This window comes from Protobothrops mucrosquamatus, unplaced genomic scaffold (genome assembly GCF_001527695.2).
Source record: "Protobothrops mucrosquamatus isolate PMUCROS unplaced genomic scaffold, P.Mucros_1.0 scaffold429, whole genome shotgun sequence".
NCBI lineage: Eukaryota > Metazoa > Chordata > Lepidosauria > Squamata > Viperidae > Protobothrops > Protobothrops mucrosquamatus.
This window is the reverse complement of record NW_015386754.1, coordinates 488,783-508,777: the sequence shown is the minus strand read 5'-3', so window position 1 is coordinate 508,777 and position 19,995 is coordinate 488,783. Positions and strand designations below refer to the sequence as shown.

At 36.6% G+C, this 19,995-nt stretch overlaps 1 protein-coding gene across 1 annotated transcript in view; it reads right to left on the bottom strand.

Annotated features, from left to right (window-relative positions):
• The window catches only part of LRP1B (LDL receptor related protein 1B), a gene marked incomplete at its 3' end in the record, with an annotated part of 540,296 nt that overhangs the window by 396,143 nt on the left and 124,158 nt on the right, over positions 1 to 19,995 (bottom strand). The window contains exon 3 of the mRNA XM_029284208.1: positions 1,038 to 1,046. Within this exon, the coding sequence (XP_029140041.1) occupies positions 1,038 to 1,046 (9 nt within the window). The remainder of the gene's footprint in view (positions 1 to 1,037; positions 1,047 to 19,995) is intronic.

The window sequence follows — 19,995 nt, the reverse complement described above, 5'->3', positions numbered from 1 at the left end:
TGACTGTCTAGTCTCTTTTTAAAAATCTCCAGTGATGGAGCGCCCACGATTTTGTGTACTATTGCTTCTAGTTCACTCTGTTTGTTCCCCAAGCTTTGAGCATTTGTATATAAGCATTTAATACTTTTATTCCTGTTCGTGGGCATGTTTCCTGCATCTCCTGATTGTTGTTTTACCTCATTGTTTGATTTGCTTTCTTGGGATTTATGATTGGTTTTGGGTTCTAGAAATTCTAAAGATTGGTCGTCCTTCCCCCTCAATTTTAGTTTAAAGCCCTCCTGATGAATTGGGCCAGTCTTTTTCCGAATACATTTTTGCCTGTTTTTGTGAGGTGCAGCCCATCCCTTGCCAGGAGTCCTTCACATAGGAAATGCAGACCATGATCCAGGAAACCAAAGTTTTCTTGGTGACACCAACCCTTTAGCCAATGGTTTATTTCTAGAATTATTTTTTCTCTCAATGGGTGTTGGCCTTTGTTTGGAGTATGGATGAGAATACTACTTGTGCTCCTAGCTTGTTAACTTTATTGCCTAGTTGTTTGTAATCTCTCACTGTTGTGCTCAGGTTCTTTGTGGTCATTTGTCCCAATGTGGAGGAGGAGGAACTAGTAATCAGTAGGCCTAATTATTTTGGTTAGGTTCTCAACCACATCTTTGATTTTTGTTCCGGGGAGACAACATACCTCCCTAGATTGTATATCCGGTCTACAGATGGATGATTCCATTCCTTTGAGGATAGAATCTCCTATTACCAACACTCACCTTCCTTTTTGGGAGATGCAATCTGGGGTGCTTTTCTGTTTATTTCTGGTTTGTTTGCTGATGTGGTTTTTTAAGGGATATTTGAAGTTGTTCCTTTGCTAGGCATCTGCATGTTTTCTTTGAGGGGGAGGTTGTGGATCTGCATGCTTCCATCTAAGGGGAGAAATTGATTGCTCAGTTTTAGTGGGGCTGTTTCTGGTTGGGTTGGATTGGGCAGAAGGGGTTTGTTAGTTATTTGCTGCTTCTTTGAGTATTGTGTTTCCTTCTATGTGTGACATACATCCACTTGTCTTCCTCCAAGGGTTTATCAGTAGGGTCAAATCCTCTGGGAGTTATTTGTTCATTAATTGTTTTGGTGTGGGTGGAGCTTTCTTTCGTAGATTGGGGTTTGGCTAGAATTGCCTCTAAGTTCCTTACTTTTTCCTCCACTAGTTTACATAGTTTACATCTAATGCATGTATAGTTTGCATGTTCTTTGGGCATAAGCACATACATGGAACATGTATTGCATACCACAATAGTATCAGTCACCTGTTCTATGAGTTTGTTGTTTGAAAATCCCTCTTTTTGGTTTTTGCCATCTGCAGGCCCTGGTCTGCTGCTATCCATAGCACTTGGTCTGCTTCTATCTATAGGCCCTGGTATACCACCATCTGTAGCACATGATCTGCTGCCATCTGTAGGCCCTGGTCTACCACCATCCATAGCACTTGGTCTGCTGCCATCTGTAGGTCCTGGTCTACTGTGCTGCAGCATTCCACCACTCCCACCAACAGTTCTGCGGCCACATGGCTCCCGTTTGCTGGTCAGTCGCACCGGTGTTCTGCTTCCTTTAGCAAACAGGGCTGCCTGGATGATTCACAGTAAGCTCTCCTGTTTTCTACCTGGCTAGCTCTCCTTCCTTCTCCACTATCTCACCAGCTCTCCTGTTTCTCTTCTCTGCCAGTCATTGCGCTGCCCTCAGTCGGCTTTCCTCTCCGCCCCACAGCCGATTCTCCTCTGTGCTCTGCAGATCCCTCTTTGCTTTTTCTCTTCTTCAGTCTTTTTTATTTTTCTGACTAATCTTTCCCTCTTTATCTTTCTTCTACTGTTTTGTCTTAGTTTAAGATAACTTACTTTAATAGCAACTTCTCTTCCCACGATGTAACCAAGCTTCCTCTGTGGCCACCATCTTAGAATCTTTCTCACTACTGATATATCTTTACTTTTTATTATTATTTTTCTGACTAATGAGCTTAATTCCTTTATACAGATTTGATGATGATGATGATGATGATGATGAAGAAGAAGAAGAAGAAAGATGATAATGCCAACTGCTATGACTATAAACAGCTAAAATGAAGATTGCTTAGAAGTTCAATATTAGAATGGGTCGCTTTGAAAATCTATTTTGAACAATTGAATTATTATTTTTTTTAAAAAGAATTTTCCCTCAAGCTATGAGGGAACCAAATACTTCCAATACTTTTGAAAAGTATTCCCTTCCAAAATTATCTGCCACAAAATGAAAATTTGCAATACACCAGTTCTTATTATTTCATATTAAGTTCCAAAACGTCAGATTGGTATGAATGAAGCATAGCTAATAATAAGCAATATCAAACTGTAACTTCGTTAGTAAAAAAAAGCTGCTTGGCATTTGAAAAGGTACAATTAAGAAATCACAAGAGGATGCACTTTGCCTTACTGACTAAACTCGGGGCTTTTTAAAATTCTGAACACTTTTTATGCATTATTTTAGGAATACTAGTTGGAAAATTAGACTGCACCATTGATCTTTGGTTGCAAAATACTTCAAATGTTGTTAAGTCAAAGATATTCTGCATATTTTTAAATGTATACATTCTTCACCACTTTTTCAAAAAAAAAATGTCATTGCATAACCTGAAGCTTATATGCTATATTTCAATGCGGTGAAACCTTGACTTAGCAGTCCACCATTTAGAGATTACAGATAAAACTGAACAATTTTTCATCCAGTCAGCACCTTGAAATAATGAGGTGTATTGCATCCAGAATACTCCAGCTGCTACTTTATGTTAGTTGTCAGTTTCCTCTATTTACATCATGACATTATGACATGTTAGATACTTGCAAATTATATTACTTGCATCATAATGTCATGATGCAAATGAAGGCAATTGATGAAATTAATATAAATTTGGATTCAATAATCCCTTTAACCCCTGAACAAACTATTAAACTGAAATTTTACTATAAATATAGTTATAAGACAGATCCATATTTTTAATAGCTTTGCCTATCTATCCTTTGTTGAAGCTTTGGGGCACTGGATGAGGGTCTCCACCCATGAGTTGTGGGTTCCCATAATGCCAGCTTGCTCACTCTGCAAATGGCCAATGCCAAAGTTAAAAAAAAATGGCCACCAACTGTTGCTCTGCTATCTCTTTCCTTTTATGATTGAATTCCAAATCAAAGGAAATGTATCCCCATCTCCTTCCCAACCTCCCAAAAATTTAACTTGCAGAATGCTTAAATAATTAATGCTTTAAAGTTCTTTTCAACAAAGTAAATTTAAAAAAAAGGTTAATCGATTTTTCTTGTGATTTAAAAGCAGGATTTTACATCTGTTGTAAGACATGAACATTGGCTCATATAAATGGTCGTTCCTTAACTTTAAGACACCTGTGAGTCACTTGAAAAAATGATGATGGTGATGATGATGATGATGAAACTAATGTACATATTAACAGAAATGTAATAAGTTATTAGTGTAAGTTATAAGTATATAAATTTTCAGGCAATACAGGAAGTATTGTCTGAGAATAGTAGGCATATTTAATTTTATGAGGGGAGTTTCATCTCCTTTAATGAACCAGGAGCCATTCTGAAGTAACTGAAGTAAATTGCACAACAGTACATAACTAATATATTCAGAGAACAGACCATTAGAATACCTTCAAAAGACTACTTACAGTACATCCTTATGCACATAATATAGAATATGCTGAAACTGTCATTCTCATAAAAGTGCTCACGTACAGTTTCTATAAATACCATCTATATTTCTTTTTTCTATCTTAATTACAGAAGCTCTGCAGATATTTTCACACCAGGTTTTATAGCATTATAAATGATATAGAACTTGAGATCTGCTTTAGAACCAAGATATGCATGAATAATTTATTATAAGTTTAGAAGCAATGGACAAAAGAACCCTGGTTTCAGCATTTCATGGACAGAGATAACTAAAAAAAAAAATCCATCAAGCTTTAAAAGAAACAAGACAGAAGTGAAGAGAGAGAGAATTAGCATCTCTCCCTCTTCTTCCAAGCAATAAATTGTTTGGCTTTGTTTGGCTTTTCCTTCTAATTCCAGCAAGGTTTTCACGTTTCACATTTTCTGCAGAGCCCGAAACAATCTTATATTTCTCATTTTGTCTTTTGGGCTTTTTGAGTTGAAATCTTTGCTCAGAAGACATCCAAACCTGAAAGATGGATTCAATACTATCAGGGCCCAAGGTCAATTGGCAAAGCCGCCAGAAGGCCAGCAGTGTGGGGAGAATATTTCAAAGGGCGACGGCCATAGCAGAAAAGGCTCTTCTTCTGGACCACACCAGTTGAAATTCTTTGGCAGACAGGATTCAAAATAGGCCTCTTCAATTGGAGCAAATGGGACTGGCCAATCCCATTAGGGTGAGATGGCTCTTTATATATTTTGGACTCATGCCAGAAAGACCTTTATAGGTAATAACCAACACCTTGATTGGATCCAGGAGCAAACTGGAAACCAGTATAGCTCCCACAACAATGATGTAACATGGATCACTTGACAGACCTCCAGAACTGTCCACACCATTATATTCTGTACCAATTGTAGCTTCCAAATACTCCTCAAGTGTTATCCGTGTAGAATGCATTGCAGTAGAGAATAACAGAATAAGAGAGTTGGAATGGACCTTGGAGGTCTTCTAGGCCAATCCCCTGCTCAGGCAGGAGACCCTATACCATTTCAGACAAATAGTTGTTCAATCTCTTCGTAAAAACTTCCAGCGTTGGAGCACTCACAGCTTCTGGAGGCAAGTTGTTCCATTGATTAATTGTTCTAACAGTCAGGAAATTTCTCCTTAGTTCTAGGTTGCTTCTCTCCTTGATTAGTTTCCATCCATTGCTTCTTGTCCTGCCTTCAGGTGCTTTGGAGAATAGCTTGACTCCCTCTTCTTTGTGGCAACCCCTGAGATATTGGAACACTGCTATCATGTCACCCTTAGTCCTTCTTTTCATTAAACTAGACATATCCAATTCCAGCAACTGTTCTTTATATTTAGCCTCCCGTTCCCCTGATCATCTTTGTTGCTTTTCTCTGCACAATTTTCTAGAGTCTCAACATCTTTTTTACATCATGGTGACCAAAACTGGATGCAGTATTCCAAGTGTGGCCTTACCAAGGCATTGTAAAGTGGTATTAACACTTCACGTGATCTTGATTCTATCCCTCTGTTAATGCAGCCTAGAACTGCATTGGCTAATCTAACTGAGAGATTTAGTCAGGAAGGCATATGTATTTCCTTTCTGCTGCTATTTCCTGTTTCATCAGTTTCTCCTGCTGTTTAAAAAACTCTAGTTAATAATTACAGAGGCCAGAGCTTTAATGGAGAAGTAGGACTGCACGGTTTGGAGTAGCAGTTGCCAATGAATGCTGAAATCCGCTGTCACGATTGACTAGTTTTAAAAATATATTTTATTTTCAGAAACAGAAAGTTTTGCTCCTGATGTCTACAACTAAGTATACATTTTCATCATTGACAGTATACTCCTTGTACAATGATGTAGTCAAAGCAGGCACTTAGAATTTGCTGGAAATTACTGTTTTAGATTAAGTCTCCTGTCAAGAGATGAAAATAGAAATTTCTGCAGGCACAAACACTCATTTTATTGAAAGCAATCCATCTCTTTCGTGTACTCATATTCCTAGCGGTTGAAAGATATTTGAGTTAATCATAATGTAAAGTGTGTTCAGCTGAATTTATGATAGAGATTAAGAACATCTGCCCCCATATTAAAGTGAAAATTCACTGTTAAATGTCAAGACTCTAAAACATATTCCGATGAAATGCTGCTGTGTGAAAATTTGAAATCCAAGAATCTGTCAGGACCATTTATGGGAAATGTTGTAAACTCCAGTGTTTTATTAAAGAAACATGCAATCTCTCAGTAAGATATTGTAGCTGCCAGATGGCCAGAATGAGCCCACAGCTAATATTTTGGAGTTTCATTATAAAAACTGTGCTGGGCTCCCCACTGTCATTCAAGGGTCCCAACTAATTAGCAGTTGCTGTTCAAATTATATCATCTTCAAATGCGATGCATTTATTTGAACAATTGTTTCTGATTAAATAATGGCTTCTAATGAGGATTCTGTTGGTTTCTTTATCAATGGAGTCCTGCTTGCCTCAATATGCAAGTTCCTCCTTCCTGGCCATACCTGCTTAGTATGTGTAGAGGCAAAGCTCACCATCCATCATTTGTCATTTCTCTGTCGATTGGTTGCAAAATGTGCCAATGCTCACCAGGTTTTATCCAAGGCATCTGCTTCGAATGCCCTTCAGCACATAAAGTAAGAAATGATAGGAGGGCCCTGAACAGATGCAAAGTATATTATCATCATAAAGTTGAGGAGTGCTCATGAACTAGTGATTAAAGAAAATCAGTTTCCTGATCAGGGAATGGTATTTCCAGATAGACCAGAGCATTCACAGGATAATAGTCTGATTTTATCTCTGCCAATTTATGAGTCAATGTCAACAAGGTTAATGGGACACAGATAACGGTAAGCCTATTTTTTTTTCCTGTCATCCAATGCAATAGATGCCACTGGAGGGATATGCTACTTGTGGAACAGCTGGTTCACTCCTACTTGAGCACAAATCTCTGAATATTTCGAAAATCATTTGGAATAGAACATGAGTTCATAGAGAAGGGAGAAATAACACCATAGTGTAAGTAAAAATTCATTGGCCAGCAATCAGCACCCAGATAAGTAGAGATTAACAGAAAGATTAACACTAGACCAGGGTTAGGTAACCTCGGCTCTTTTATGACTCATGGACTTCAACTCCCAGAATTCCTGAGTCAGCATAGCTGACTCAGGAATTCTGGGAGTTGAAGTCCATGAGTCATGAAAGAGCCGAGGTTGCTTACCCCTGCACTAGACCAACAATCAGGAAGTAAATAGTACCTCAATCAATGAACTACCGACTCAGACAAACAAGCTAACAGCCTAATGAAGGAACTACCAAAAATATCCCCACCAACAATGGCAGGGCAAGTCTATATAAATCCCACTCCCTTCTAGCACTGATGATATTATCTAGTTGGATAATGAAATGTCTGCAAGAAAACAAGCAAGCTGAGAGAGCATCAACCTCACATTTCAACCCTGAGCTACAAATATGATCTTCTATTGTTATTGTATTATATAATTTTAGTTATTTATATTGCATTAATCTTGGTGTTTAACATACATAGTTTATGTTTCATAGTGATTCTTAATCTTTTAATGAATTATGCTATATATGTATTGTACAAATCATTAATGATATATTAGAAAGGTTTAATCTCCAGGTCAAGCAAAAATTTATTTACTTTTTCTCATGTTCTCTTTTGTACTTGTTTATATTTTTTTCTTAAAGGTGTCCAGTAAAAGAAAAGTGAAAATACGTGTAAGGGTGGAAGGATGGGAAGGGGAAGGGAGGGATTTATATTGTAAAATTTTATAAAAATTTTAATTAAAAAAAAACATACAAAGTTTGGCAAAAGAATGTTGTAGAAGTCTATACTGCTGGGAAATATGAAAGGAAAGATAAAAAGAGGACAACCAGTAGCAAGATGGATGAATTGTTACAGTGGCAATGCGTATAACAATGAAAGGCCTGAAGAATAAGTTGGGGCAGCTTGTCCTGGAAAAAATGTATCTCTGTGGTCCTTAAGAGCGGACACTGACTTAGTGTCACATAATCAAGCAATCTATATATTTTTTCTTCTATTGAGCTAAAATTTCTCCTTGGAAAAAAAGAGGTTGTAGGAAAGATGCAAACATGAAGGACTGGTAACCAAGCCTCCAAGTTCTAGCAACCCCGACACTAACTGTGGTACACCCAGATCGCATATACAGATTTCTATACATGCATACATGCACACACAACTCCCAGCATCTTCATAAACATGTTTTTGCAGAAGAGGTTTATAGAGAAATTGTATGGTTTCGTTCTCAATGTTTCTCAAAAAGTTGTTCATGATTTCCCTAAACAAAATGCAATATATATTTTTTGTGCTTAAATTTGACTTAGCATTGTATTGGATTGTTATTTAGTTGGGTGAAATGTTATATAGATCCCTTTCCTTCCTTCCTTCCTTCCTTCCTTCCTTCCTTCCTTCCTTCCTTCCTTCCTTCCTTCCTTCCTTCCTTCCGATCTTCAGGAAACTTTTAAAGAGTAATTGGTCTCCTAGGCACAGTGTTGACCCAGACTTGTTGGATGGGTTTTGTTGTGTGGTGAATTGGTTAATAAGTTTGTCTTAGGGTCATTTATTATTTTCTTTCTATCTTTTTCACTTTTTAATGAAATGTCCAGAGTCATTAAACTGGCCTATAAATAGTACATAGAATAATTAAATAATGTTTCTTTCATGTGTGTATGATCAAGATATTACCAAAACAAAAATGAAAACAAACATCTGCAATAAGTAGATAAGAGTTATTTGTGATTTAGTATGTCTAGTCATAGCATTATGAATAAAAATATACATACTTTAAATAAGGGGACAAATGTTTTCAGCTAGCAACTGAAAAACCTACCCCTGTGGAACAGTAACAGGGTATAAATATAATGCATGAATAAAGTTAAATTTAATTCTCAGTTATTGCAAAACTCTTGGCAATGCAAAGCAATGCAGATATATAAAAATATGGCATACCATTATGGCACATCCACACAGTACCCAGAAAATTCCAACTGGAGAATTTGATTTCATGCGTTTATTTCAAAACAAACCTCACAAAGTTAAATGGTGACTTACTTACAAGTAGAACTAGAGGTTCACAGTTTGAGAGTGCAAAATCCTACGCATATTTTTTTCAGAAATTAAACCTAGGTACCATACTGAGGAACAGAGTGTATTGACTTAGAGTCTCCTTCACAGTGGGTACCTTCCAGCATATCAATTGTTTCTGAATTGACTGAGCGGTTTATTAGTCACAAGAGATATTTATTTCAATAACAGACTGATTCTCTTACTTTCTGATGTTCTACTTAAGCTGCAATAAAATCCGTGGCTTAGGGATTTATGTTGCTTTTTTTAAAAAAACTAAGTCAGTAGCTGCTATGGCAGGGGAATAATGTGAGCAGACATCCTAATTTTGCAGTTCAATGCATGCAATTACGCAAATGATTTTATATTTAATTCAATGGGGCTTCAAGTGAGCTCGAGTTCTAACCCATATGTTTTAGACTTTGAGAGTTAAGCCCGCCATTTAAAAGAAAAGCACAGGTTTTTCCACACCGCTCAGTTCCATATTTGTTTATTCCATGATCCTAGTTATTCATCAGTGAGTGAGTGCAAGCAGACTGCTGCCCTTATTAAGATCACTGTTGACTTCCTGAAAGCACTGTGGAGATGCGTGACTGCATTCCTGTATTTCTGATAAAGGTTGAACAAATGTTTTCTCCTTTGTGTGCATATTTTATTCATTAAGTCTGCGCGAAATCATTATGTTTGCATGAGCAACAGTAAAGCAAGAGAATAAATGCAAGTAAGGGAAGTTATTATTTATTTCTTTGTTTGTTTGTTTATTAAACGTATATGCTGCCCGTCTCACCGAAGGCGACTCTAGGTGGCTTACAGTTAATCAATGAAAATGCAATATAAATCATTAAAATAATAAATAGAGACATTAAATTAAAACTGATCAGGATGTAGAGCTATGGAGTGAGATGCCCATGGGGTGGGGTCTTATCTAATCCATTAGCCACTTCTAGAATGACACAGCCCTATTGGGGCCTCCAGGCCAATTGCCAGAGTCACGTCTTCAGGCCCTTTCAGAAGGCCCAAAGGGTGGGTACTGATCTCATCTCGGGGGTCACGATCTCACTGCCACGTGAGACCTACAGCAAAAAAGACCTCTTGGAGCCTGCCCGCTAGATGGAGTCTGCAGCATGTTCCTACTGCTGGCCCAAGTGGGATAGGTTAATCCCATTGGGGTGAGATGGGTCCTCAGGTGTCTATTCCTACAATTGACACTCTGTTCTATAAGCTATGATAGTAGCATAGACGATGACCCTGTCCCATAGACTTAATCAAACTGATCGATTTAAAACAAAATTCTAAAGTACTCTTTTATATAACTTACAAGTAAAGGAAATGTCACATGCAAGAAACCAGGAACCAAGATGGTGTTTGAAAGTACTATGAGTTTATAACCCTCACCCTATACACAAGAATATGAATTACTAATGGCCAAGGCAAATTTGAGCTACGTAGAAGAGATTCAACAGATTGCAAGAGGGGCTGGACTTAGGTTTCTTTTGACTCCAAACTGATGATGCATTTGACCCCACCCTCGGGCTCAGCCTGGTCATCTGCTACAGGCATTTCAAATCTAGAATCAATGTAAAAATATCTATGGAGATTTCCACTCATCCAGGTCATAATTGTCTCAAAGGTGCTTTTTCAAAAGGCAACTGGACTATTGTCTGAGGAAGAAGAAGAGGACATTTCACTTCTCATCCAAGAAGCTTCATCAGTGGAAGCTTTGTATAGATCATCAGTTGAACCAATGCATTTAATTGTTTAAAATTTATGTCATATTGTCAACCTCCCACTTCATATGTGTATAAACAAGTAGACCTCATTTACCAACTGCCTCATTTAGTGACCGTCCACAGTTATGACCGCCTCACATTTATGACTTTTGCAGGTCTATAAAACAATGGAAAGCTGAAGCAAGATCATAACTGCAATCACAGTTTCACTTAATGACTGCTTTGCTTTTAATAAATTGCACAAGCCTGCATAGAAATCCCCAAAACCTGAAAGTGTGGCAAACTGGGTTTAGTCCAAATGAAGAGCTGCTACAGAAGATCTTAAAAAAGGAGTTAATGAGTAGAAGAATGAATATAAATAGAGTGGAAGAACAAAGGATTATTGAAGAGTTATTAGCTTTTCTTAAAACATAAGGTAAAGTTAATTGGTGAATCAATTTGGAAACATTTTTAACGGAAGGTTAATAAACAATTTTTTTGACAGACAGAACACCTGATAAGTATTTTTACAGAAAAAAAGACCTTAAGAAAAATGTTGTTTACATCAGCTAGATTTTTGAAAAATATCAGCTTCATTTGACATGGCTTGTATTCTTTATTCTGAACAGACCCAAATGTAACTATTAGAACTCCGCAGAATAAAATGAATTATTCTAATTAGGATTTGAATCTTTCTTAAGTATTTCTAAAGGGGGAAGCAATGATTCACTGTATTTCTATATGGGCATCATCTGATGATTGACAATTTTTCCTACACAGAATTAACAGTTTTATGCTACTTATTGGGACTGCAGAAAAGAAAATGGGAATGGATTTGAGGAAGGAGAAGCCTCTAAATGGTATGTTTGCTATTTAAAAAAAAAATCCATGCTTATTTTCTGACTTGCTGTGTGTTAGAACATCAGTCAGCTGAAACTGTAAAGTACAGATTAAAAAATTAGGAAAGCACAATAAGCGCATCTTTTCATAATTGGGTTATAGGATTTATCTCAGATGAGATTCTTCTTCTGTTTTATTTTTAACAGCAGGACATCGAAAAACTAGCATGCAGATGCTTATAAAATGGAATATATATCTCAAGTTGCTTATTTATTTATTTTCATTAAGATACCCAAGGATGAATAGGAATCAAGATGAATAGGAAGAAAAAGAGAATGAATTGATGAAGATTTGAAATACCAGGATAGAAAGATGTATACCATCAGGGCTTTTTTTCTCATAGAACGCCCACAACAGAGTTCCAGCACCTTTTTTGAATGGAACCTTGTAGGGTAGGCAAGGCAGGTTGTATGACGTGTGTGAGTTCCGGCACCTTTTTTTTTTTTTTTTTTTTTAGGAAAAAAGCACTGTATATCATCAATATAAATTCTGCAAATAAATTATGCATCCAAACTCTTTCTGTGATTTATTCCGCTGCCCTCCCCCCATTATTTAAGAGTAGTGCCTACTATACCAGGGGTAGTCAACCTTGGCTCTTTTATGACTCGTGGTTGACTACCCCTGTACTATACTATTAAGTAACTTGCAGTATTGAATCTGTTCATTGGAGAACAAGAAAGTAATTTCCTTATTTTAATGAAGAACTTCCACAGTAACTCAACGGAGAAAGCATTTTAAAGCTTTCTAACTTTCTTTTTTTGCTTTACTCCCCCCCATTCTAACTAATATTACATTAAAAAGACCAAAAAGAAAGGTATTTCCAGATCCTCTGAAATATTTTATATAGCAAACATTTTTAGATAGCATTTGGAGGATTGCTGTTTCTTGTTTATTGTCCGTAAGAAGCTTTCCCAAAGGAAGAATTCCATGTATTGTTAGGGAAAGGGGTCTTCTTCCATTTTTCTTTATTTTAGTCTCTTGGGTAACCTTTCTTCATTGTATGATTTTTTTTAAAAAAGAATACTTTAAAGAATTCTTTAATGCTCAATTCATTTGCTGCACCTCGTTTTCTTTCTGCTATCTCTGAAAGTGATTCATCTTACCCTTGACAGGTATAACTCAGTAACTTTTTTTTTTTTTTTTTTTTTAAAGTTACTAATATAATAATGTTATTTTTAACACAGTAATACTCACCTGCAGGAACATGAAGTTCACTTCTCAATATTAGCGGGAATCTTAAAGATTTTGATTTTATTTACGTACCTCATTTCTACGTTTATACCACCCATCTATGGAAGTCAGAAAAGCAGAACACCTTTTTTCTTACCTGGAATCATATCTCTAAATACATGTCAAAGCAAATTTGGGGCTTTATATTTTTCTTCTTAAAGAGTGAAAAAGCGGATTTAAAAATTATTCTGCTTCTAAAAGTCTGATCCAGAAAGTACAGTTTTAGTTTGACCTACAGTTAGGAGATTAAACTGCAATTAATAGCAACACGGCTAACTAAATTTCAGGTTTGACATATAAAGCTCAGATTTTGGGCAGGGAAGCTGAAAGATTTGCAAATATTTATTGACTTATTATTGTTTAACGGTATATAGGAATGAGAAAAATGGTGGTAAAAACTTTTAAAAGCAGGAAAACTGGAGATTAGCTTTTGGAATACTGCAGTCTCCTAGTGAGAAGGCTGACAGGTTTAAATATATGTCTGTGCTGAAAGCAGATCAAGAAAGATTAGAATAATTCACTACTGCTACTTGAAACAAAAAAAACCAAAAAAAACAAAAATGAAATAGTTGGATTTCTAAAGAAAACAAACCAATTGTGATAAACTATTTAAGGAAGATAATGCTTTTGTGCTGATCTCCCTGTATTTTTGTCATTCAGCTAAAGAGTGTGAGAGTTTTCCATTGGAATTCAAACAAAACGTTTCAACAACATTAAATACAACCTGTTATGTGCTTCCCTCTCTACCAGCCTCTTTACTTGGAATGAACTAGGATCTAGACATAGATCACAGGATATAGGAAGAGAAAGTTTAATTGATCAGCAAGCCACCCAGTGCATTCCACATGTTACTGGATCACACTCATTGCGAGGGATAGAAGGGACCCAAAATGTTGTGGTACCATTGCCTCCATCATCATCATTGCCATCATCAAATACTTTAGAAAATCAGTATAGGACAATTATACTGATATATAGAAGCTGCATCTAGGAAGAAAATAAGTCTTTCTGGTTTGTTCTCCATGATAATTTTGGACACAGTTATATGCATTTCAATCACAGTTTCTCCTCCCAAATTAAAGTACTTTTGTTTTCTAGATGAGACCAGCCACCAGATATAGTATGAACTGGCACTGTATTGTATTATTATTACCTATTATTCTTAACTGCAGGAAAGTGCTTTATATTAGCCTTTCTACTGCAGTGGTTTCCTGTAAGGTAGATCATGCCACTGCTTCTGTTCTAGAGATAAAACAAGAACAGGATAACTCTCCGTGTATAACCTTCAACGGTCGTAATCTATCTCTTCCATACACGGTGTATTTACGTCTGACCTGTTAAAGGACGAGAAGAGAGGATTTTTTCTTCGAGATTTTTCGACTCAAAGTTTCGAAAACATGACCCTGAAGGGATTACGATCATCGTTCGAATCATAATGACTGTTACTATTAACATCGTTATTAACCTAGGAAATCCAGTTTTTTTTTTTAAGGCATAATGAAAAACGGGGCTGTGAAACTATATCATAGTGAAGATGGCCTTTATTTTCTCCCCTAAGCATTTCAAGGACATTTTGTCATCTGTGCTCAACGTTGCAGTAACTTCCCAGCCAACAACTTTCTTAGAGCACACACTTTATTGCAGTTTTCTCTTACCTAACTGTGTTTCCTTGAAAATAGTGATCCTTATTTGGTCTGGTCTAGAGACATTTTTGTCTTCCTACTTAATGATATGGATTGGTGGATACTCATAGAGCAGATGTTTATTATGACTGTGTTGGAAAAATCCTGCATCTGTTCAGACCAGACAGAGTTACGTAATTTCCACTCTGGTACAGTATATATGGGCAAAATTTTCTCTCCCTGCCTGTCTCTCTCTTAAACCTTTTCCCCTTCATTACCTTGAGTCAAGCTCATTTTCTCCCTTGCACAAATGCATTTCAATCATATTCTGGCTATGCTATTTGGTCTGCGTATCTCCAAGTGATGCTGTGTCTCGAGCACTCGGGAGCAATGACAGGAAATGTCACATATATTTTTGTGCCACTGTCCTTGAGCCAGGTGGTTTTGAAGCTTTTTTTGCCCCAAGCTTTCCCATGGAAATACTGAAGCTGATCTTTCTATATAGTGAGCTGGTACTTTTGAAACAGTCATATGTATATTTCACTAGGAACGTTTCATAGGTCTATATTAGCAGGTATAGGAAGCAGGCATCCTTTGTGGGCTGTTATGTCCATTTTAAGGTTTGACAACATGCTGTGGGCATTCTCTGCTTACCCACAAGGATAGTCATATTGTGTGTGTTTGTGTGTGTGTGTGTGTGTGTTTTGTGAATTAGATGCTCCATCCAACTACCTGACCCACTCAGAAAGCTCTCTTCTGAGTGAGTAATGGCCAACCAAAGCATTCCCCTCATTTTTAATTTTCTAAGAATGCCTCTAAATCAAAATGCTATGCAGAAAATACTGACCCGTTCGTTCCATTTTGCTTTACCAACCTCCCAACCAGTTTCCCTATTTCTTGGTTAATAATGCAATATGTTTCTGGATTAATAGTTCCCTAATAACAATAGATGCAATATTTATACAATCAGAAAAATGAACACCTTCCTACAGATTCCACCTGGTATTAATGTGGATTGATTGGCTTTTTGTAAATCTTTACAAATTTCCTGCATAGACCAGGGAGAATGGATAAAATTCAGGGAGCTGTATTTCCCCTGTCTCTTTTCTTTTGCAAAGGACTAGTCTGCATGTGAGTTCCAGGATTTTTTTAAGGGTATGCTTAGGGATGAAGGATGGAATTCTACTAATATGCTTGTCCCAAATATGCTTTTTCAAAAGAAAACTGGCCTTTCCCCCCCCCCCTTGAAGACATTTTGCTTCTCATCCAAGAAGGCTTCTTCAGTTCTGACTGAAGTTTCTTCAGTCAGAACTGAAGAAGCGTTCTTGAATGAGAAGTGAAATGTCTTCAAGAAGAAACAAAGTCCAGTTGCCTTTGGGACAACCATGACTGGATGACCGAGAATCTCCAGACACCAATATGCCTCCTTTCCTTTTTATGTATAGGAGAAGTTAGGGATTTTTTTTTCTGGCCCTAGGACAGTCTCTTCTATCTCCTTCCAGACTCCCTTGAGGCAATCAACTCTCTGCATCCTGTTCTTCTGCAGAAGTGGTTTAGAATATATCTTCTACTTTACTCCACAGCCCTTCCATTACCATAACCTGCCACCACGATTACAACTTTTCTTTTACCATCTTCCCCCCCCCCCCCTAGCTGCTCAGTGTGGAATATCTGGAGTTTCCTCTTCATTTTACGACACAGCAATCACCATGTGAAAGAAGCGTGGCTGAACCACAAGAAGGAGATGGTGGCTTGATACCGCTTAATAGCAATGTCTTGCCTTTGAATAAAATTATCAGATTAAATGTAACACCTATTGGAAATGCGGGACGAGTAAATTGCTTAAAGTAATAGTGTCTTTTTTACAAATTCCCATAGAAGCAAGAAAAAAAGGCTGGCTGCTTTAAAGAATGGTAGGAAAGTGCCGTGCTCCCACTAGGCCTGGAGCATTTCTTCCAAACTTTTTGCACTACTACAGAAGAGCGTAGAGCAAATATATATTAGCAAGAAGAAGGCTATTGAGTGATTAATTAACATATTGTTTATGATAATTAACTATTATCTATTATTGTTTGTTAAACACATGAACCCAAACATTATGTTGTTTGCTAAATATTGAGAATGTTATTTGGAAAATCCCCAACCCCAACCCTAACCCTAATCCTAACCTTAACCCAAGTCCCAACGGGTGGAATAAGGATTGGGATATTTTTGATTATTTTAGATATGTTTTTTTCTTCTCGCATCTCGTGCCCACAGTTTGAGCTAGTGTAGTACACTGTATAGTACTGTATAGTACTGAAAAAACGGAAACGTTTCGACCCCACGTGCAATGTGTGGGTCGGTGGTCAAACTGTGGGGACCTCATCTCACAGTTCTCTTGTTCCTTTCATCGTGTGGATAAATTCGCAGACATTTATTGCATAGGTTGCTGCAATTTCTATTCTTTGTCAATTTGGCTCATTTACATGAGTACATCAAAACAAATAAACCAAAACCGTAAAGAAAATGGTTTAAAAGTTATCTGGTCTCAGAATATCAGAAAGACAAAAAAAAAAAAAAGTCAGATTAGATTCACTCCAAGATAATGAAATATGACTACAGATTTTCAGAAACTGTAAAACTCAGCTCTGTATTGAAAACAAACCACCACTTAATTTCCACTTAGGCTTTCCATTAAAGGTATTATGTGATACTTTTATAATGTCTAGTTCTTGTTTTAGCAGTCTACAGGCACAGGCATCAGCCATTCAGAGTACAATTTTCATCTGAGTGATTCGTGCAAGTGTTCATGCCGCAAATGAAAGCGAAGGTGGGAAGAATGTGTTTTTAAAAAAAAACAAAAAAACACGATTCCTTAGACTTCCGTGAGAAGAAGGAACAAAGTATAAAAAAGAGAAAATAATTATTTTTGAAATGTTCTTGGAGAGATCTTTGCAGCAAAGTGACATAATATAAAAAGCTTGTGTACCAGGTGCTTCCATTGCACCCAACTCTAATGGGAAAAACATAGAATGGAAGAAGGGGAATGTCAACTCACTTTATACTGTTCTGAAGGACTTGTTAAATATCTTTGTATCAATTACTCTCTTTGGGAAAATTAAAGCCCTGGTGGTACCATAAAACCAGAGGCCTATAATTGTGAGCAGTCCCAAAAAGATGTAGTGGTTTTCTTTAGTAGGGAAATGCTCTTCAAAGCAGTAAGTGGGAGAAGATACCATATAACATGGTGATGCCCCCATAGGCCAGATATTGTTGTTTCTTGAAATACATAAAACACTCACACTCCAATTTGGAGATGTGTAGGTATTGGTATTTATATTCATCAATAGTTTAGGCAAACATTCTTATTTATTTATTTCTGATTTATTTTCTCTTTTACCACTTTGGGTGTCAAAGGAGATACAAAGTTCCGGTTCGTGCACTTCTGGCACCCTCAACCATTGTTACTTGATGTTTTTGTAGTGTATCTTTGATGGTCTTCTTCTGGGTCTGCCTTGTGTTCTTTGGCCCTCTCCTCTTTTTGCACATGGTTTTTATGATGTAATGGTTATTTATTTACTGGGCTTATAGTCCATCTCTGAGCTGCTTACACATTCCCCAATAGATTAATCCAGTGAAATGATATAAATATATTTTGTTAAAAAAAAAAACACAGGATGTCCCATTCCAAGGCACCACTCTCTTCAGGGAACATTCCCCTCACTATTTCACCCCCCTGAAACTTATCAGCCTTTCTAGGATGGAGCCATAATATAAATATATCATTTAAAGAGAGTTCTGTTCATAGATTAGGACATTTGTGTTCTTATCGACCTGTATTCTTATATCCCAAATATGTTTTGAAACAAGACCTGGAACAATCACCTAGAGAATAAACTGGGGAGATATTGTTCTAGTATCTATATGCATTCAAGTAACAGTGGGAATGAGTTGTTTTGAGAGCACTGGGCATTTAACGTACCAAAATGTTTAACAAATCTATTACCTCTGAAGTTGGCAGAAAGAGACTTGTAAAAGCACAAGTGATTAAATTGTAGAGGTCTCAAGATGGAAGAAAGCTCAATAAAATATGCAGAAACCCAAAGTATCTCTTAGGAAAGATCAGAAATAGGTAATATTCCTAAACAATATTGATTTTAAAATGGTTGCCTCTTGAGATAAATGTGATACAACCAGAGTGGCACTTCAGTCAGGTTTGTGCCTGCAATTCTAGAATGAAAATATCTGTGGAAAGTCCATGTGCAATGAATCAGCCAGCTTCTTACTGTTTACAGCATATGCAGGTTGACTTTTAAGAAGATTGAACAATCACAGAAAGGATATTAACACAATCACTTCTGCTAAAATAATATATTTTTCTCATGATAGACAGACTTATGTTTATTAAATAAAACATAAAAGCAGCAGTTTTTGCAAGCTACCAGGTTTTTGAAATACTACTCATTCTTCAGACTAATAAGAATGTTGACATGGTATGAGAATAATAAAGCTGAAAAAGAACCGGGCACGGAATGACAAACAATAAAAACAACAACAACAAAAAAAGGTTATTCTGATGCCCTGCAAGGATGCCAAAATAGCTTTTGACAGAGGCTGTGATAAAATGTTTGTAGAATCATGCCATTTGAGTAGGCATCCAGAAAGCAGTGAAAATAATTCCTCTGTCTATTAGAGCTATAGCATGTCTGCAGCATATCATGATACAGCAACCCTGATTGAATAAATCTCATTTTAAAGGACAGCTTTAACCTTCCTGGACACAACGTTATTAAAATTAAATGAAGTTTGGATTAAATAATCTGGACACTAGCTGGTGTCTATAATGCTCTAAACTATTTGATTTAAAACCAATTTAATTTCATTTTCTTGATCGTCAGAAGTGCAGAATAATAATAAAATTCAGAATAAGCAGAACTGTTCGAGCAGGTTGACAGTGAAAAATATCTCTGATTACAGAGAAGACCATGACTAATGAATGCCCGTATATGTAGTGTATGTGTATCTATATCTACATCTATAAATGACATAGGCAGTAACTCAGTTGACAAGAGATGGTTGACATTGAACAAAAATTCAGAATCTCACATTCTTGGGTAGCAGTAAAACTTTCCTGTATATTTCTGAAAATTTTGCTGATAAATATAATATTTTCTTCTATCTGGACTTCTTTGAGAATTTTTCTTCTGCCTTTGAATCTGGTCCTTATGAAATATTCCATTTCTTGTAACTATATTACTTTTTTCTCTATTTATGGTTAGCTTTTATGGATGTATCTCTCTTATCTACCTGGAAATATTTATCTCTATAAACTGCATCTATAAGTGCAGACAATTGAATGTCAGCATATACTGTCCAGCCATATTAAAATTTTCATACTAAAATGAATCTAAGGTAAAGCATTCATTTTGGCTAAAATTTTGCAGAAGCCATGAAATGCATGTTTTTCTTATATGAATACTAAAATGCTTCAGGAGAGCATATAAATACATTATAGCATTTTATATTTTCCCTCAATTAGGAAATACCGTACATTGAGGTGGAGATGGGTAATGTTATTATTTCTGCCCAACCTCTCATGCTACAATTGCGAATATGCTTATTTATTTAAGTTAAACCCCACCTTAATGCTCAAGGCAGAAACACTTGATTGGTCAAAGTAGTTAAGAAGGGAAAACAAAAAAGTTTAAAGATGATGTTAATATTAAAATCAGTTAAAAGCCTG